At 36.9% G+C, this 21,710-nt stretch overlaps 1 protein-coding gene and 1 pseudogene across 1 annotated transcript; both read right to left on the bottom strand.

Moving 5' to 3' along the window:
- Positions 1-2,217: 2,217 nt before the first annotated feature.
- LOC143551951 (akuammiline synthase 1-like) lies at positions 2,218-8,292 on the bottom strand (annotated as a pseudogene).
- A 1,444-nt stretch (positions 8,293-9,736) lies between these two features.
- On the bottom strand, positions 9,737-17,195 carry LOC143551962 (transcription initiation factor IIE subunit alpha-like). The gene is made up of 10 exons (XM_077042293.1): positions 17,046-17,195; positions 16,834-16,956; positions 15,395-15,515; positions 15,154-15,279; positions 14,242-14,351; positions 13,979-14,162; positions 12,950-13,141; positions 11,002-11,226; positions 10,743-10,911; positions 9,737-9,966 (listed from the first exon to the last, which is right to left on the bottom strand). The coding sequence occupies exons 1-10, from the start codon at positions 17,066-17,068 to the stop codon at positions 9,872-9,874; spliced, it is 1,368 nt and encodes a 455-aa protein (XP_076898408.1). The 5' UTR covers positions 17,069-17,195; the 3' UTR covers positions 9,737-9,871.
- Between the last annotated feature and the right edge of the window lie 4,515 nt (positions 17,196-21,710).

Below are 21,710 nucleotides of genomic sequence, written 5' to 3' on the forward strand. Positions count from 1 at the left end.
TGGATTTCATCAAATAAAAATATAACAATAATTTTAATTTATAAAGAAGTATAAGGGGGTGTTTGGCTAAGCTTCTTATAACTGCTTACTTACTTATTGGATTTTTGAAAAGCAAAAACAATTCTGAAAAGCTCCAATTTGAAGTTTTTCATGCTTTAAACTAAAAGCTTTACCTAACAACTTTTACTTTCTATAAATTCAAATAAGCAGTTTTTAAAATCTCACCCAAATGCCCCCTAAGAAACCACTAATTTGTTGTTTGTACTTACAATAAAAGTGCTTACTTCTCGTGCGATAAACGACTGAAGACAACTGTTGATTGCAATATACCCAGGTTTCTAGTAGTAATTTCAGTTACGCATAAAGCATATTGAATATTTGACCAAATGTTTTGCTCACAATTTCGGCCACTAATCATGTAGCCACAAAATCAGTCTAAAAAGATTTGGTGTTAAATAGTTCCCCTGGAAATTGCAATAGCTTAAAGCTCGATCACTAAAAGTTTGGTCACAAAATCGGTCGTGAAAAAAGGTTTGCCGTAAATTTGGTTGCCATTATGTGAGGGAACTCCTTGTCGCAATATCAGTCCCAACAATAACCCAGTTACTAAAAAAAGTCACCAAAGTCGTATGCCACTAAGGTTTAAGCGGCCAACAAAATCGGTTACAAAAGACGTATTTGTGACCAATTTAATGGTCACAAATGCTCATTTTTGTAGAATTAGATGACAGAAATTTTTAAAGAATAATTTTTTTTTCTGTTAACAAATATATATAACTTCATAAATAAATAAATAAATATACAGTCAGAAATTAAACAAGAATTTTATACAAATTCATAAAATTATCACTTTCTTTCTTATCACATAAAGAAACAAAATAAAAATGAGAAAGAGTAAAGGTAATTGATAATTACCTAGAGCATGTTGGGAGAATTCATTAGAGAGCTCACTCATTACAGTGGCAACACTATTGTTCACCTAACGAATTCAATGCCTGTGTACCACAAAGACACTATTGTTCACCTAACGAATTCAATGCCTGTGTACCACAAAGACTTCAATGTAGTGTACCACGCTAATTATTTTCCTGTCAACGGCTTCAATGCAGTGTACCACAAGAATATGAAATCGTTTGCGAAAATATTTTGTCGTTATAACACTAAATCGTCCCTACTACTAATACTGCTGCTGCTCCTCCTACTACTACTGCTACTGTTTCTACCGCTGCTGCTACTACTACTAATATTGCTACTACTACCACTACCACTACCACTACCACTACCACTACCACTACCACTACCACTACCACTACCACTACTATTAAGAGAGGATTACCAAAATGCCCTTTCCATCCATCAGACAAAGGACAGTTAACTAACAGTTGGGGACAAACTAAGCCCACCCATAAACGACAGGGTGGCAATACCCGAAAATTCGGAGTTGGACCTTAAAACGTCTCCCGCCCATAAAGCACAGGGAGGTAAATCGTAATTTTCTCTTAATAAAAAGAGTCGCATATGGTTTATGCAATATCGTGTTCGGTTTCTTGATGAGTTGATGGAATAAGCTTGACACAAAACAATAATGTGTGACAAGTATAAATTATTCCAACATATTTTTACTTTGCTTTGTTAGTTACACATTTTGAAATATGAACACGGAATCTGGAAGACAATTAAAACAATAAAATAAGTAAAAGGCTAGTGACTTGTGACTCTGGTTGGTTGAAAACAAACAGAATAAATTCTGTTGATAGACGAACACAAGATCTATAAAACCAAAGCAACAAACAAGTAATCAAGGAAAGCATTATAACATAGTTTCATAGTTTTCAATTGAGCGGCAAACCCAACACGGTTGTCGTCTTCTTTTTCCTATGGATGCTTCGATGCCAGATTGCCATCACCATCTGGAGCCACCATTAATGAATGTTAGAGGACTTCTACAAAGACAACTAGTTCATATATAATGATCACAAATAGATGCAAGTATAATGAATGATTTATATTATGTATGCTCGAGATTTTCTACAAAGATAACTATTTCAAAATCCGTCTAGCTTCTACATACACACTGTTATTCTGAACACATGCAACACAATATCACAACTCACACATTTGTTTAATTAAATCAAAACAGTAATTATTTGGATCTAACAGCTAATAAAAACTACCAAACAAGTAATCAAGGAAAGCAGAATACCATCAAATTAGAAACTAACAAAAGGCTAGTAGTTCGGGGTCATCTTGCATTATCCTCATGTCATCTTTTTCCAAACATACGGAGGCTACAATGCCATTGCCATCAGGAGCCGCCATCAAAACCGTAAAGTTCTTTATTGTTCCCCCAACAGTTACTTTTACAGGCTTCCCCCACCCGAAATCAATATCATATGCTGGAAACCAATACAAGCTAGTATATATGTGACACGCATCAAGTCTTTTTTTCGCCTCCAAGATAATTTCAGGTGCCATTTGATCATACATTTCTATCACCACTTCCAGATTTTGTATACTTTGAAATGCTGCCTTATTTTCCCTCATTTCACCAATTGTTATATGTGGCGCGAGTTTACTTTACTTTGTTGTGGGAGATTCTAAAGCAAAGTAAAGATTTCCTACACTTGTTTCCGGTAATTTGTCTACCAAATGGCTTCTCATATCCATTGGAAAGGCCATGGCAAGTGCCTCGAAAGTTCCTGAATTTCTTTTCTTGTTAGCAGCCGCCATTGCACGGTTATGGATTAGCCATGACAAAGCTTCAACCCGAGTCGGGTTCTCGATGGGTTGTCCGGATTCCCTGGTCATGGCTAACACCTTGGCTTTCAGATCATTTAACTTTTGTTTAGGACTTATACATACTGATGTGTGCGGCCCTTTCAGAACCATGTCTAGAAACCATGAAAGATACTTCGTTTCTTTTATTTACGATTATAGTCAATTTGCTTATGCGTATCTTATGAAACACAAACATGAAACTTTTGAAAAGTTCAAAGATTTTCAAAACGAAGTGGTTAACCAACTCGGAAAAACTATTAAAATTCTTTGATCAGATCGACGTGAAGAGTATCTCAGCTCAGAGTTCATCAATGATCTAAAAGAGCGTGGAATTGTTTCACATCTCACTCCACCCGGCATACCCCAACATAATGGCGTGAGCGAGAGGAGAAATCGAACTTTGCTAAACATGGTATGATCGATGATGTGTATAACTAACTTGCTTCATTCCTTTTGGAGTTTCGCCCTTATGACCGTCGCCCACATTGTAAATCTGGATCCAACTAAGAAGGTGAGCAAAACCCCATATGAGATATGGCATGGGAGAAAGCCCAATTTGTCTTTCCTTAGAGTATGGGGATGTGATGCATATGTCACAAGCGAATTTGATGACAAACTCGATCACCGCGGCGTAAAAGTTGTTTTCGTCGGATACTATAACCAAAGCGGTTATTACTTCTTTCATCCTGATACAAATACGATTTCTATCAAGAGGAAAGGCCACTTCCTCGAGAAGGAATTTCTTGATCGAGGAATTGGAGATAACATTGTCGATCTTGAAGAAATTCAAGAACCACAAACAACCGACGAGGAAGTTGGAGCGTCTGATCAACAAGTTGTTGTTGCTGATACATCAGACATGAGCACGAGCGTTCGCAGAAGTAGTAGGACTCCCGCACCAAATTCTAGATACTTATAGCATTTAGATGGTCCCGAAGTCTTATTAGTAGCCGAGTCTAACAACAAACCTACTAACTACAAATATGCTATCTTGGATCCGGAATCTGAGAAATGGAAAGAAGCCATGAAATCCGAGATGCAATCTATGCATGACAATCAAGTCTGGAACTTGGTTGAGCTACCCCCCCCCCCCCCCAGATGGTCGGGCAGTAGGGAGCAAATGGATTTTTAAAAGAAAAACCGATATGCATGGAAATGCACAAACCTATAAAGCACGGCTAGTCGCGAAATGTTTTACTCAAACTCAAGGTGTTGACTATGATGAGATCTTCTCGCCCGTTGCTATGACTAAGTCAATAAGGATATTACTTGCTATAGCCGCGTACTATGACTACGAGATATGACAAATGGATGTCAAAACCGCTTTTCTTAATGGACACCTTTCTAAAGATGTCTATATGGTTCAGCCTGAAGGTTTTGTTGATCCCAAATATCCTAATAGGGTGTGCAAATTGAATAAGTCCATTTATGGACTTAAACAAGCATTTCGCAGCTGGAATCTTCACTTTGATGAGAAGATCAAAGAGTTTGGTTTTATCAAAAACGAAGATGAGCCTTGTGTTTACAGAAAAGCTAGTGGGAGCACTATATCATTCCTCATCTTGTACGTGAATGATATACTGATCATTGGAAGCAACATTCCTATGCTTAAGGAAGTTAAGCACCGGTTGGGATCTTGTTTCGCAATGAAAGATCCTGGTGAATTTTCTTATATTCTAGGAATCTTGATTTACCGAGATAGGTCTAAGTAGCTTCTAGGGCTAAGTCAAAGTACATACATAGACAAGGTCATGGCAAGCTTCTCAATGGACAACTCCAAGAAATGAGATGTTCCCATTGCTAAAGGAACCATGTTAAGCAAATCGCAATCTCCGGCAACAGAAATTGAGACAAAGAACATGCAACCAATTCCATATGCTTCAGCGATTGGCTCTATCATGTACGCTATGTTATGCACTAGACCTGACGTCTCGTATGCTTTAAGCATGACTAGTCGTTTTCAGCAAAGTCATGGCGTTGCCATTAGACTGCAGTGAAGAACATTCTAAGGTACCTGAAAAGGATCAAAGATATGTTCTTAATGTTTGGAGGAGTGGAAGATGAGCTCACGTGAGGTGTTACAGTGTTACACTGATGCTAACTTCCAGAGTGACTGAGATGTTTCTCGCTCATAATCTGCTTGGATGAAGAAATTCATAGCCAACCTCGATCTGGTTCCAAGTTTAGGAAAATGATCGACGTAATATGCGATAACAAAAGAGTTGTTGCTCAAGCCAAAGAGCTCAATTATCATCACATGCCCAAGCACATTTTTAGTTCCACTATGTACAAGAATTACCGGAACATGAAGACATTATTATAAGCAAAGTAGACACAGATCAAAACTTAGCAGACCCGTTCACTAAACCGATGACTCAGGACAAGCATGACCAACACAGGGATGCTATCGGTCTTAGATTAGCTAGTAATTTGTTTTGATTTAGTATTTGGATGTATGATAATTTAAAAAGTTATACTTTTGAGTTCACTTTTGATTTAATGGTAAATGCAAACGTTGAATATTATAACTGTATTCATTTTAATACGTTTAATCCATGAATGTTGTATTCTAAATTATCCGTAGTCGGTCATACTCGTGGGAACGATTCTGAATTAAGACTATTTTGACTTGGACTCAAGGAGTTGACTTCCAAACTCACAGACCTCATTATGAATGACGTTGGATGTAACTCGCATCAAATCATCTTCATGGATCTTTATCATAAGATGTTTTGATAATGGTATACTCATTTTGTATCCTAAGACCTGAGATACATATTAGAACTTTCGTTTACCGAAGGATATTCTTTGATCATATTAACCACTGTCGCGAAACTGCCAGTCAAAAAGGCATTGATTGGGAATATTCTGAAGTTTAGTGGGAGTTGTATGTAATCAAGATGGGATTCTGTACTCTTACATAAAATGTAATAGTTAGACATCTTGGCGCTCCGTTGATTCAAACTGGTTAAGTGTGAGGCCTCACCCAAACTTATTGTGTGTTTGATTGGACCACTTTGACTCTACATCGAGAACAACAATAATTGAAAGTCATTTGAGATTGATATGATCCATGTCTCATTGTTCAATTGATGTCTTATGCGGAAAGGATAGATGACAAAGATTACTATAAGTTCATTATCTTGCAATAATGTATTCTAAGATATTTTGGTTAATGAATTTAAAATGTCATAACCAGTTGGGGACAGATATGTGTAGCTAGAGCACCTCTAATTGTCAGCGTTGTGCTACTTGGCCAAAACCGTCCAATTAGGAGACTGTTGGAATTATGGGCGGTGTGGGTCAAGTCAACGCGGGCAGACCCGTTATGACCCGTGAGAGTTACACCGGGGATAACGAACATCGAACCCGCTTAATATAGTTAATCGGGCGAGACATAATTAAACAAGATTAATTATGGTAGATAAGGCTTTTAGTGCTAGCGATTGGGCTTAAGGCCCATTGGGTTTTCTAAACCTAATTTGTGTCTATAAATACCTCACTTATTATAACATAATATGAGGCTTACACACAAGTCACACTCCACTAAACCCTAGCCGTCACCGAAATATCCACCACCGCCGGCCGCCGCCTCCACCTCCGGACCGCCGCCACCTCCACCTCCGGACCGCCGCTGTCGCCGGACCGCTACTGTCGCCAAACTGTCGCTGTTGGCGCCGTCGTTTCTGCCGGAACGCCGTCGCCGGAATTCTTGTGTCGTCTCCTAGCTTCGTTCGTTATACCTCCGTGTCTCAACCGGCTATTTATTAACCGAGGTAAACTTAAATACCGTCATTTAATGTTTATCTTTGTTTGGATGATTGACTCGTGCTCGTATTGTTGTAACTGTATCCTGCTTGGTTCCGTTTTGATGGTTACTCGTTTTGTTTTCCGCTGCGTTTTGTTTACTTATTTAAATGATTAATAACTTTGAAACAAATCTTCGGGTTTAAATTGTTAAACCGTTGACTGACCACCGTTGGAGCCCAACATTCTTCAAAGATAACTATTTCAAAATCCGTCTGGCGTCTGCATACACACCTTTATTATGAACACATACAACACAATATCACAACTCACACACTTGTTTAATTAAATCAAAATAGTAATTATTTGGATCTAACAGTTAATAAAAACTACCAAACAAGTAATCAAGGAAAGCAGAATACCATCATATTAGAAACTAACAAAAGGCTAGTAGTTCAGGGTCATCTTGCATTATCTTCATGTCATCTTTTTCCAAACATACGGAGGCTACAATGCCATTGCCATCAGGAGCTGCCATCAAAACTGTAAAGTTCTTTATTGTTCCCCCAACAGTTACTTTTGCAGGCTTCCCCGCCCGATATCAATATCATATGCTGGAAACCAATACAAGCTAGTACATATGTGACTCGCATCAAGTCTTTTTTTCACCTCCAAGATAATTTCAAGTGCCATTTGATCATACATTTCTATCGCCACTTCCAGATTTTGTATACTTTGAAATGCTGCCTTATTTTCCCTCATTTCACCAATTGTTATATGTGGCGCGAGTTTACTTTTCTTTGTTGTGGGAGATTCTAAAGCAAAGTAAAGATTTCCTACGCTTGTTTCCGGTAATTTGTCTACCAAATGGCTTCTCATATCCATTGGAAAGGCCATGGCAAGTGCCTCGAAAGTTCCTGAATTTCTTTTCTTGTTAGCAGCCGCCATTACACGGTTATGGATTAGCCATGACAAAGCTTCAACTCGAGTTGGGTTCTTGATGGGTTGTCCGGATTCCATGGTCATGGCTATCACCTTGGCTTTGAGATCATTTAACTTTTGTTTAGGGAACAAAAAACTCTTTGTAACACAACCAACACGTGATCTCGCACTTAAAAGTTCCGACAAATAACTATAATCTCTAGTTTGGTGAGAAATAATATGGGGATTGATGAGTGATGTATCTTTTTTGGTTGTCACTGCTGCCCAATGATTGATGAAATTTAGCGCGGTTCGTCCATCACCAACCTTGTGAGATAACGTTGATGCCACTGCTACTCCTCCACATGCAAAGCGGTTGACTTGAACCGCTAATGGGTAAATGACACCTTCGGTATCACCTCTAATGTGCGGGTTGAACCATATCAAATTATTTGGAAAGAGTTGATCGAAATCTTCGTGATGTGATTGTTTGAGGAAATCCGAGAGGGAGCTGTCATTGCATGCTTCAATATACTCGACCCCCTCGTCATTGCAATCAACATAAGTTGGGCTAGTTTTCTTCACCCTGCCAGCGAAAGGATAGTAATGAGTAAGGGTTTTCGATAGGGAGTTCTTTAACTCGAGGGTTTTAACATGGGAATTTTGCTTAAGATTTTGGTAGAATGCAACAATCGGGGTGTGGGAACTTATCGTAATTTGATCAAACAATGAGAGATTATATTTTTTGGAGTAAGAAGGGGTTGGAGAAGAGGGTTGGATGATCTCTCTAGAGACGATTGTATGAAGCTGTCTTTGACCAAATCTTAGAAGCTTGCTGATCAGCATTATGTTCAGAGACAGTTACAAAAATGGATAACAAATAGGGTGCCGATTACTCATTTACTCCACTCTCTCGTTGTTTATAGCCAAAGTTTATCTGCAGTAAACATGTATATATATCATAAAGCATCCAAGTTTTAAACACAAAGTACGTGGAAATTTCATTTGGTGAGCATAGGTTGGTTGGATTTGATTATTGGTTGAAACAAAACCTCTAACTCATATTATGGTTATTTTGATTTACATAAGCAACCAGTTTTTGTTATAAACGCTTCAGTTAAATTGTTTTTCTTTAGGAAAAATATATATAATTCAGTTAACAATTAGCTTTGGGGGTGGGTGGATCCAAACTAATATAAGAAACCACTAATATGTTGTTTGCAATTACTTACAATAGAAGTGCTTACTTCTCTTGCGATAAACGGCTGAAGACACAACTGTTGATCGCAAATACCCAAGTTTCTAGTAGTAATTTCAGTTAATCAGAGAACAAAGTGAATATTCGGTCAAATGTTTTGCTCGCAATTTCAGCCACTAATAGTTTAGTCACAAAATCAGTCTCAAAAAATCTGGTGGTGGCAATTGCAATAGCTTAAAGCTCCATCACTAAAGCTTGCTCACAATATCTGTCACGCAAAAAGGTTTGCCGTAAATTTGGTTGCTATTATGTGATGGAACTCCTTGTCGCAATATCAGTCTCAACAATAACCCGGTTACTAAAAAAAGTCACCAAAGGCATTTGCCACTAAACTGGTTACGAAAAACATATTTGTGATTATTGTAACGTCGAAATGCTCATGTTTGTAGTATTAGATGACAGAAATTTTTGAAGAATAATGTTTTTTTCTGTTTACTAATATAGTAATATACATATAACTTCATAAATAAATATATAGTCATAAATTAAACAAGAATATTATACTTCATAAAATTATCACTTTCTTTCTCATCACGTAAGTAAACAAAATAAAAATATAAAGAAATAAATGTGATTGATAATTACCTAGAGCTGTTAGAGAGCTCACTCATTGCAGTTGGTTGTGTTGTTGATGGCAGCAATATACCTCATGTGTTTTTATACTCATCTACAACACTATTGTTCACCTAAGGACTTCTATGCCCGTGTACCACAAAGACTTCAATGTAGTGTACCACGCTAATTATTTTCCTGTTAACGGCTTCAATGCAGTGTACTGCAAGAATATGAAATCGTTTGCGAAAATAATTTGCCGTTATAACACTAAATCGTCCTCTTTGAAGTACTTAAAGTGTTCATTTAACAATTCCACAATTATTAGTTTATGACTGATAAAACCAAAGCTCCAACTGAAACTAACCTCAAGAATCACTAGTGCTAATGGTTGCTTTTGTTTAACATATATTAAGAGTTTACCACATTGAATATCCCAATTAAAATCGGAGATGATTAACAAACCACCAACACAATCATTTGTAAATCCAGTAAACTACACATCCCTAACACTAGAATCTGCAATAAAAAAAAATTCATATTTATACCATGTATAATAACTAATGAACACGTTTCAAAACGAAATCTGAGGTAAAAAAAACTACACGGCCAGCATTAGCCTTCTTCCCAATCAATGCCATCGTCATCATCACCATCTTCATCACCTGACTCTGCTGCTTCGACATTCAAGTCCACCTTGAAAGTCTCCCCTGCAAACAGTCAAAAACGGGTCAAATTATTAAATTTTGCTAGAAAAGGGAACGAGTCAAATGGATCAAAAGGTAAAACTTGAAACTAGTCAAAAGTCCCCATATAAGTATTGTTTTTGTAAACATGATTTGTGCATTGATTATTTACGAACTTTCAGAAAAACTAAAAAAGAAGTGTCGCTCAGTGGGTCAACGCAACCCAAACGGTGCACCTTTTATATAGGATAAGACACGAATCAGTATGCAGTGGCATAATATACATTCATATACAAATGTATGTACATTCATATACATAAAGGGATGCATTCTTTTCAGAAACACTTTTATGTTGAGAAGTGCAAGAACCACATAAAGATTAAAGCACGCGTACGTTCTGCCTTAATGATTTAGTGAAATAATAGGGTGAGCACTGAGCAGTTACGTAACCACCATCTATATAGCACTTAAAACAAGAGTCACAAGTGCGTTATTCAGTTCTCAACATATTTGAACATTCCCCTCTAAACATGTATGTATGTATGTATGCATACGTGTGTGATCAAATATAAACAGCTCTTAACGTAATAAGGGTACAAATAACTATAGTAATTATGTTAACATTTAACTCTATATTTAAAAAAAAAACACTATAGCGTAATAATAATTACTCTAGTGTTGTAATTATTGACGTTATTTCTATGCTTCTCACGTTAAGATCTCTTTTGTATGCATGTAAATATGTTCGTGTGTGTGTGTGAGAGAGAGAGAGAGAAAGAGAGAGTGAGAACACAAATTACCTGCAGTGGGAGTCTCTTCCCATTCAACATCATCATCCCGTTGGCGTTTTCTAGAACTTGACGGGTCAACATCAGAGTTGGTTGATAATTCTTGCTCCCTTTTGGTGGCTTCCTCTTGTTCTTTTTGCCTTTGAAGTATAGCAGCATAATATGCTTTCACATACTCATCCTACAAAACATCAATCAGCATATTAATAAGATCGCGACAGTAAAAAAAGTTAATATAATAATAAACATGAAATATGATTGTTGAACTAACCTGAAGATTCTTTGCATGGTCTTCTTGACTTACTGACTTCTTCTCGTCTTTTATATCCATAGAAGCTGAAGTTCCCTCCATTTTTGGTTCTTGCTTTACGACCCCACGCTGCTCGTTTGTGAGATTCATTCCTTCTTTAATCATCCATGGAGGCAAAACTTTCATCGGTGCATTTTCAGATTTTATTTCTCCTTTTTCCTCAACACCAGAGAAAGCCACTTCAACCTGTAAATTGTATACCAATTATTCATTGAAATTTTGTTACGATGTTCATATTATTTTAAAAGTACATTATAATGAAACTTTGACATCACACGTGCCCCAACAATCCGATATATGAACATTGTAACACAAGCAGTGAAATTACATGTATGAAAACAGATAATATGAACATATATAGTGAATGCACATATATACCTATATATGTAGGGGAGGGTTCTACGCAATATTTTAAAAACCGGTGGCCGGTTGAACCGGATTTCGGTAAGGCTACTGGTATTTAGAGTCGGTGTTTTTAGACGGTTTGCTAAAACATCATACCGTTGTTTTTTTTTTAAATTCCGGTTTATGCCGGCAAACCGGCTTTAAAGTTAAGATAATTTTAATACTTTTTTGCGACCCATATTGTTTAAAAATAACTTTCAACCTAGCGAATAAAATTAAAACGAGTAAAGACAGTAAATAACGATTCTTTAATCAACCAATTTTGTATCATACGAATTCAAGGTTGGTGTCTTTACATCTTTTGTAATTGATTAATTTCATATACAACGTATAAACTTCTTATTTGATTTGATCATTGTTCATGTGATGTTTGGTTCAAGTGTGATGTTTATTAATGTGCTTTAGGGTTATTTTTTGAGTTAAAGTTGTATTTATACAGAATTACAGGGTAAACTATTTAACCCGGTTGAACCTCCCGATAGGGGCGAGCAGAAAGCCTAATTAACCGAACCGAAACCAAACTAACAGAAAAACAGCACAGAAAAAAACCGAACCGAAGCATTAACCGACTAAATTTTTTTTTTTAAACCGAATTTTCGGCTTCGATTCGGTTACATTTTTAAAAAACCGAATCGATTGATGGTGATAAAGATTATCAAGATGATGAAGAATGAACTAAACTTTGAAGATAAATAAGATTATGAATGAAGATTGATACTAAACTTGTTTGTTTACATCTGAATGGAACCATTCAGATGTAAACATCTGATTCATTCAGACATCAGACTATTTGGTTCCAAACAGAAAAACATCTGAATGGTTAAAATTATGTCTGAATCATTCAGACTTGCTCATTCAGACCTGACTCATTCAGATCTGAATGAACCAAACAGCCCTTATATTGCTTTTTAATTAAGAACTTTGTTGAATTTTAAACTCTATTTAGCAACTCTGTATTCGAATAGTTCCACGTGACACGTGCCTATTTTTGTTTTTTGAATTCAATATTATATGTGGTACTCAAATACGTTCTTATACAAGCTTAAAATATGCATTTTCATTTTGTTAATTTTTTATTTTTGCAATGTCTACACATAATTTAAAAAAAAAAACTCGAAAATAACCGAACCGAAACCGAAAATAATCGGAAAACCCAAAAACTGAACGGTTTGTATATTCAAATAACCGATTACTTCGGTTTTGGTTTGGGTTTCGCCTAATAACCGAACCGTGCTCAGCCCTGCCTCCCGGTACATCCCTGTTCAACCGGTTATACCAATTTGAACCAAATCCGATACAAATAAAATACCGGTTTTTATTACATAAGACATTTGTATGTAAAAAGTGAAAGTTCTAAAACATAACAATTGATAGAAAAATTAAACTAAGTAGGTTTGTTCTTTTTTCCCTCACAATAATTTAGTCTTTTGTAACGAACCTCTCCCTATATATATATGTATATATATGTGTATATATACAATTATACACACACACACACATATACCTTTGTCTCTCCAAGAAATGGCATGGGGGTACCTCCCTGTCCAGATCTAGAAGAATCATTGCCAGCATTATCAGAATTAGACGCACGTGCAACAGCACTTGCTCTAAGTTCCCATGCTTGAAGAGTTCCATAATCAGGGGCTTCTAAGTCTTTTACTCGTGCAAGTTGTTCCATCAAAGGTTTCAATTCTACCTGAGTTTTTACCACCAATAATTTTTTTAAAGAAAAGAAAAACAAGCATGGATAACATAAATGGTATACTAAACTGGAAAACAAACTAAAACAAAACTGTACTACTGTAGCAGACATTAGGGGGTATTTGGATCCAGTAATTTTACTGCTTATCGTTGAAGCCAAACAAAAAACATAAATAAGTAAATGAGGCCTGTAAACAAACGGTGAACTGTTCGGCAGAAAGTTCGTTTATGTTCATTTGTTTACTAATAGAATGAAAGTAAATACATGCCTCGTTTGTTCATTTATGTCCGTTTAAGGGGTTGTTTGGCAATCTTGTGCTGAATCATTAAGAGATGTGACCGATTAAGAGGTAGCTTCTGAATCATTCAGCATGTTTATGAAACTTACCCATTAAAAGGCTCCATGAACCATTAAGATGCGTCTTTTTAGTGAACCAAACACACTCTACCTCTGACCGATTTAGAGATAGGCTCTTAATAGAATCATTAAGAGGTTACCAAACAGCCCCTAAGTTTGTTTATTTAGGTTTGTTTATATATCACTTACTTTTTAGGCCCGTTATAATTTAGTTTAGTTTATGAAATAAAGATATCCCCTATAACAATTCAGTCGACTTTTAACAGCTTTTTAGGCCTAATAGATTGATGTTCAGTTTAGTTATAATTGATGTTAGCTCAGTTATGTTCATTCATCTATGTTCAATTATGTTTATTCGTTTACGTTAATGAACTGTTCATGTATACTATTGACAAACGAGCATGTTCATTTTCTTAACAAATGAACATGAACAAGAAACCTTGTCCGTTAAATGTTCGTTTTCGATATAAGTACCTCCATCTTTTGAAGCAGATCCCTCAATTTTTCACGACGTCGTCTTCTTGCGTTATCGTCACCTTCTCCAATATCTTGGGAAGCTAACTTATCACTCTCTGCAACTAATTCTGTGTTGCAACTTTCACAATGAAACGAATCATCTTCAAAAGAGATCAATCGAATAGCATCCAATGCATTATATCTGAAAGTTGTTAGAAAATTAGTTGGATTTGATTACTAATTCGTCATTTTGAATAAAGACAAACCAACAAAGATTAAACCTTTTCCCACATTTTGGGCATACGTATTCTTGGACCGTGTTCTTGTTGTCTAGTTCATCTTTCAACTTTTTCTTCATCCGTTGTATTCTATACCTCACTACATCATGTATCTGAAACATTTAAAAATAAAGATAAGATTGATCAACTGCATAGGCCTGTAAACGAACCAAACGTTTAGTTAGTTGGTTTATTGAATCAACGAAAGAACATGAACATATTTTTTTGTTCATTAGTTAAACGAACGAAGATGAGCGCATGTCTTGTTCGTAAATGTTAGTTTATTTTTCACTCATTTGCGCTCATATATGTCTGCTCCTTGTTTATTTAAGTTCGCACTTCGTTCGTTTACAAAATTCATTAAAAAAAACTTTAAAACCACTACAAATTAGACTAGTTTTATTAATTTTCTAGGCCCGGCATATTGATGTTCACATTTACTTTTACCGGTGTTTGCTCTTGGTTATGTTTGTTCATCTATTTTCACATATGTTCGTTTGTGAACCGTTCATTTATACTATCAACAAACAAACATAAACGAACATGAACGCGCTCACTTTCTTAACGAATAAACATTGAGTTATGTTTGTTCATCTATTTTCAGTTATGTTCGCTTGTTTACATTTGTGAACTGTTCGCTTATACTATTAACAAATTAACACAAACATGCTCACTAGCGTCTTAACGAACAAACACGAACAAAAAAACCCGTTCGTTTAACTGATCGTGTTTGATCTTGTGTTCGATTAAAGTTAAAAGAACACAAACATGTTCCGTTCGGTTTTTTTTACAGAGGCCTACAACTAAGTCAGTATAACGGAACTCGTTAGAAACTTCCATAATGAAACTCCAATTCAATTAAGAATTAAAAAGGGCAAATGTAGATTAGTTTTTAGAAATAGAGTAGAGAGAGACCTGTGAATAGTCAAGACAACAATAAGAATGAGTGTGCAGCTTAATCTTTTCTTCTCCATCTCTTCCAGGCAGACTATCAGCAGTGGCAGCAACTGCAGCACTGTAGGCTTTTGCACCCTTTGCAGTCTATAATGAATATATAGAAACATATAAAGTTAACATCTTTTGTGTGGTAAAAAATGAGTAAGATAGATTATGTGCATCCCTGTATTGAAACTATATTATGAATTTAAAAACTAACCTCTTTTCTATGATCTCTGGTCACTAACTTTTCTTCTTCAAAAAAGCGCAAAGTTCTCCTAAGCTGTTTTAAGTGCAACTTCAAGTCTTTTGCTAAATCTTCTTCGCGCACCCATTGTCGTCTACAATAACATAGCAACGATGCATAATCATAACGAGAAAAAAAAGTTACAAGAAAAAAATGATTTGAAGGGGGTGTTTGGGATTCCTTATTTTTACCTCCTTATGACTTATAGCAATAAGTTTGTAACTTATCAACTTATCCTCTCACATAATAAGTAATCCCAAACACCTTTTTCAACTTTTCAATAAGTTATAAGTCAAAAGTAGACTAAAATAAGTAATCCCAAACACTCAAAGATTAGAAGCTAGTACAGAACTGAACAACATTCGAAAATGTATGAACTTTGAATGTTTGACTTACTAAAAAACACAAATTCAAGCTTCTTTCTTCTTTCACATCATGTATTCGATTAGTCAGACTACCAATTCGTATTTAGTGCACAGGAGTGACAGTATAGCACTGATAAGGTTATCAAATTTGATTAGTTACTAGCTCATACTGTCTTCATCATATAGAGTATAGATATCTCATTTCACTCTCCTATTAATAAAAGCCTTGTCATTTAGAGAAATGGTGTATTCATATTATTTTAATTCAATGCTTTGATGGAGACCGTTGTCTGGGTGCCTGCTGGTACAGAAAGTCAGAAAGGGTAAGAAAAATCCACACATGGCCTTGTGGGAGTTGACGTTAATTTCAATATATATAACTTTTTTATATTAATATTAGAAAGCTGTTCTCAAGGTAAAAGATGAAAACATCTTAACCGAACCGCAATGCCTCTATATCATGAACAAACCAAGTCATGAAATCTAATCAATAAACCGTTGTTAATGTTACAACTGAGTAGTTAACAACACTAAAACAAGCCTAATGGATGAAAATTTTGGAGCAAATAGTGTTTATCGCTCGTATTGGGGACCGTTGTCTGCAGCCATCCGTTCACTCGAAACTAAATCATACATATGTTGACCACATGTTAAATATCTAGTGAGACATGCATCATCGATGTTCAAAAAGATCTATCGGGCTTGTCTTTTGCCATAAATGAGCCGATAAATACGAAGCTTAAATTAAATTGTTTAGTTAACTATTTGAATTATTTTTGGTTATTTAATTGAGTTTGAGTTAGAATATAATAAATCTAAAGGTTCTGTAATTAGTTTTGTTGTATAGAGCTTATTCTCTCCAAAGTCCTTGTGTTCGGTTTTGAGTGCAAAGGTGATTAATTGGTTTCGTTTCACTCTCTGGTTATAAAGCAGTGATCTTTATCTGGTGATTTGACTGATTATGTGATAACTTCACTATTAACTATAGAAAAGCAAACGCTATCATGACAAAGCTTGCAAATGAAAAGAATAAATAAAAAAAAAAACCTGGTGAGAGCATCAAGAACAACAACAGCAATGCCTCTATTATCAGTCTTGCCTGATTTCTGTTGATTATCTCCTTTTGCAGTTATATCGTCGTAAAATGCCCGAGCAGCTAACTTCACCAATCTGAATCAATCAATCAACACACAAATTGATCAATATGTAAATGAATTACATAACTCCTGATAAGAGTGTAAATTAGGGATTTTGTTTACTTGTTGAATGGCTCGATACTCATGTTATGGTTATCTAAGTACAGCTAGGGTTTTGACCGTTGAAGAATCCGGTGATATGATAATTAGTTCCGGCACCGATCTGGCGATTCACTACCGTCGAACTGGAAACAACGAATCGGCCACGGAAGCTGCTTCAGAGGAAAGGAAATTTGTGAGGTTTATCCTTATTTAAAGAGTACCAGTCGGGCCAAATTTGGGTTGGCCTTTGGCCCATATGAAGTCAATTTCTTTTTTAACAAGGCAGGGTAATTCGTACAAGTCACCTAACTCAATCTACTCGTCGTACGGAGCACTTAAGCGTCTCCAAGTTATCTCCAGTTTTGGAGAAAACTCACTCCAAGTTACCTTCAGTTTCAGGAAAAACTCACCCCACCCCAACTCGGATGCCCTCAAGATCAAACTGGAGATCACAAATCCTAGTCTTCCTTCATTAAGCCACCTAGGGATGAGCAAATTCGATACTGCTACCGATTTGGTATCGTTGGTACCGAATCGATACCAAAGTTTTGAGTTTCGGGATCGGTACGGTACTGGTATCGGTATTTCCCGAATTTGTACATTCAATACTGGTACCGTCCCGGTGCTCGTATCGAACCGAATATTTCAGTACCAGTACCAATAATTTGTGATTTTCAGGATCGGGATTTTTGATACCGGTACGGTACTGATCTCGTCTCTAGAGCCACCCATATCCCTCCAAAATGTTATTAGCGTAGATTAAACTTGGTTCTCTATTAAAAATTCTCATATTTCCTGTCACTACATCATCACATTGGAAAGTATATATGAAATCAATTGACCCGAACTATATTTTAACACTTATATATATATATATTTAATTGTGTTTTTATTATTAGTTTATATGTGAATAAGTATCATGGTATTAAAAAACTAAATAAATAAAAGTTGAAGGATGATAATGTATGTAAAAGATGAATATTTTCATGATTTAAGAACGGTTAGAACTAGAAAGGAAAAACTCGTGTAGTGCAAGGTGAGGTGGATGAGCGATTCCATATCCTTAAAGTGATTGTTACACTTACTTCCTTTACTAAATGAAAAAAGTTTTTTTACATGCTATGAGGCTGTGAAGGGTTTATTTAGGATCTTTTGGATTCCTAATGGAAGTTGTATCAAAGACGACGTATTAGAAGTGTTCTCCAGGGAAAAAACTTCTTAATGACTTGTAGTACGAACGCCATAGTGTAGACTATATCTTTTAGATCAACTACAAACCTACAAGTAAAAGAAAATTGTCAACCCTGTCACAAAAGTTTGTCTTTCAATTTAGTTAGTGGTTCGGTTGGGTTGTTTTTCTTTTTGTTTTGTTTAGCTTCTTTTGTTTTAGCTGCTTGCCTCTTGAAAGTGGTATCTCTTTTGGTTTTTATTTAAATCTGCCTCTAAAAAAACAAAATGAGATTGATGCATGAACAAATAGTACCTGATGCAACAAGACTAGTACGTTTATTTCATATAAATACTATTCCCAAGGCGCCTTGTTTGAAATTTAAATAAAATAAATACGTTTTCATTTGAAAACCCTCTGTGCCTCTACCATAGCTAGCAGTTCACCTAGCTGAATCAGCTCATATATAGCATTCGCAATGTCGGTGAGTGATTATTGCACCTCTTTTTTTCTTCAATTCGTATGCATCTATCTATCTGCTTAAGTTTAAAAAGTATGTGAAATTGGTCGAGGTAAGTGAAATTGAGAGATTGACTTTCAGTATAATTAAGCACATTACTCGTCTATGTTATAACAAAATTATGCATCTTGTGCTCGTTTTCACTTATTCGAGCTCTTTTTCTAAAGCTCAAGTTAGGCTTGTGAGTTTTTTCAAGCTCGGGGCTTGGTTTGTTTATTATTTATAAATTACCATTTGTATACTTATTTAATTATTTTTATATATTTTAAGAAAAAAAATTAAACGAGCCTAAGCTCGGCTCGAGCTCGTGTAGTGTTGGAAGTAATTTTGGACTCTAGTCAAAAGTCGGTGAACTTGAGGGACCTATATTGACAAGTCGGTCATAGTTGGTTATGTTTCCTAATTGTATTGTAATTATAATAGGTAATGTCTTTGATAGCAAGTTAGGTTAGTCTATATAAACCAATATATGGTTTGACATTATAGAATTGTGGTGTGAGATGCAACCGAGTTAGGGTTCATCCAAGAGGCACACATGAGATGTAACCGAGCTAGGGTTCATCAAGAGTCAAACCGAGTTAGGGTTTGATAGTGAAGAGGTAGGTCCCAGCAGAGCCCAGTTGGACCCGCAAGACTCACCTTAAACAGGGAAGTCTGCGCAGAGACCAACTGGATCCGCAGAACCAACCATGCTCAGAGAAGACAACGTCCTCACCGCCAGACTAAATAAAAAGCGAAAGCTAGGCATTTGGCAGTCAAGGGTAAACTTTGACACCTCATCCGGCTTGCAACATCGAGTGGGCGGAAGGGATAATGTACAGTCGCACCGGAACTCCAGATGGACGCCACTCACCAAAAGCGTCACTGAGATATTCGCCACTGAAGAGCTCCCATGGCCAAAGCCTCCAATAATCCGACATCGTCACGATGCTGATCGGAGCAAATACTGTGACTTCCACAAGACAAAAGGCCACAACACTGAAGAATGCATAGATGTAAAAGACATGGTCGAAGCATTTGTCAGAGATGGGACGCTCGCACACCTCGTGGCGCAATAAAGGCTGAGCAGGCGGATGCGTGTAGAACCCCAGCTGGGGAAAACGAATAAAAATTCCAGCTTCAACATTGAGACTACATGCTGCGTAAAGAACGAGATCCCGAACCAGGTGCGTATCGGCTCGATGGCACTCCCATCCCAACATGGAAGGGAGCTCATTTACACAGTCTGCATGTAAATCAATTCCAATTTGTAAAGAAAAGGCCAAGAGCCACTTCTAATGGAAATGATTCTCTTTAAGAACATCGAAGCTGATGATTTTACATTCATACTTTTCTGAACACTAATATGCCGGTTTTCACCGCATAATTACGTGAAGTCATTGCATGGGAAGGCGGTCCTACCCGCACGAACCCAATAACGTGACAAACCTTCACGCAGGTCAGTTTGAGAAAAAGTTCAGCACCCAAAAATGAAAGTGCCGGTCTATCCGCATGAATCATTAAAGGAAACTGAATAATAACCTATCAACAACCGCGCGTCGAACGGTTTAAACTATGCAACACTGGTGACGGTGTTCACATTACGTGAAGTCGTTGCGTGGGAAGGCGGTCCTACCCGCACGAACCCAATAACTTGACAAACCTTCACGCAGGTCAGTTGAAGGGGAAGAGTTCAATTATCCTATTAAATGAAAGTGCCAGTCTATCCGCATGAATCATGAAAGGAAACCGAACACTAACCTATCGACAACCGCGCGTCGAACGGTTCAAAACAAAATTCTTAAAAAGGATAAGGAAAACCTACACGCAGGTCAGATAAGGGTAAAGTTTTGCCATCCTACTAAGTGCAAGTGACGGTTCTACCCGCACAATCACGAAAGAGGAAGCAAAACTTCACACCTATTATCAACCACGTTCAAAGGTTAACTTATCCTCAAAGGATGAGGAAAACCTACACGCAGGTCAGATAAGGGTAAAGTTTTGCCATCCTACTAAGTGCAAGTGACGGTTCTACCCGCACAATCACAAAAGAGGAAGCAAAACTTCACACCTATTATCAACCACGTTCAAAGGTTAACTTATCCTCAAAAGGATGAGGAAAACCTACACGCAGGTCAGATAAGGGTAAAGTTTTGCCATCCTACTAAGTGCAAGTGACGGTTTTACCCGCACAATCACGAAAGAGGAAGCAAAAACTCTAATCCATTATCAACCACGTTCAAAGGTTAACTTATCTTAATGCCTTAGAAATTTCGAAAAGGAAAACCTACACGCAGGTCAGATGAAGGTTAAAGTTTAGCCATCCTACCAAGTGCAAGTGACGGTTCTACCCGCACAATCACGAAGGAGGAAGCGAAACTTTAACCCATTATCAACCACGTTCAAAGGTTCTTATTCTAAACACTTGGAAAATTGCTAATTTAAACTAAGTATGCAAGTCATAAGTTTATAAAGCAAGGAACCCAAAGAAGGAAATAACAATCTTATACGCAAAAAGATTAATATTTCAAGAATATATTACAAGAATGGCCGGGTAACTACCCGCCTAAAAGAAAAAAAAAAAAACTATACAAGTCTATCTTAGCAATGGGAAGGGATCTTCAGGATCAAGCTTCAGGGCCGCTTCCACTTGGACCCGCTCCGTCAGAAGAACGGGGTGGTTCGAGGAACGCTTTGAGGACAGCTAACCCATCATCAGCAGCAGCTACTTCGTCCACCTTTTCCACCACTGGATGCGGGAAGGCGGCGTATTGGTTCAATGCTTGGTCATAAATGGCTTCGGTATCCATATTGAACAAAGGGAAGTTGGAAGGCGGGACGCCTTTCTCAACAAACCCTAGACCAAGCAAGAAGCCGGCCTTTTCCCCATCCTCATGAGAAGCGTTGAGGGCTGCGGTCATAGCATCATCGTAAGAGGTCTCTGAAAAGACCCGACGAACAACCTACAAAGAAAAAATACAAGTATTAGAACCTTTTCTTACAAAAGAAAAGCGAGAAG

The sequence above is a fragment of the Bidens hawaiensis genome, unplaced genomic scaffold, assembly GCF_021521415.1.
Source record: "Bidens hawaiensis isolate Kalapana, Puna unplaced genomic scaffold, B.hawaiensis_p1.1 tig00016745_1, whole genome shotgun sequence".
Taxonomy (NCBI): domain Eukaryota; kingdom Viridiplantae; phylum Streptophyta; class Magnoliopsida; order Asterales; family Asteraceae; genus Bidens; species Bidens hawaiensis.

What these genes read in the sequence shown, in the direction of transcription:
- LOC143551962 (XM_077042293.1), bottom strand. Translation starts at nt 17,068, where the DNA reads ATGAGTATCGAGCCATTCAACAA. An exon ending in GTTCTTGATGCTCTCACCAG is followed by an intron (nt 15,516 to 16,833) that starts GTTTTTTTTTTT and finishes ATGTTATTGTAG; the next exon opens with ACGACAATGGGTGCGCGAAG. An exon ending in GGAAGAGACTCCCACTGCAG is followed by an intron (nt 9,967 to 10,742) that starts GTAATTTGTGTT and finishes GACTGTTTGCAG; the next exon opens with GGGAGACTTTCAAGGTGGAC.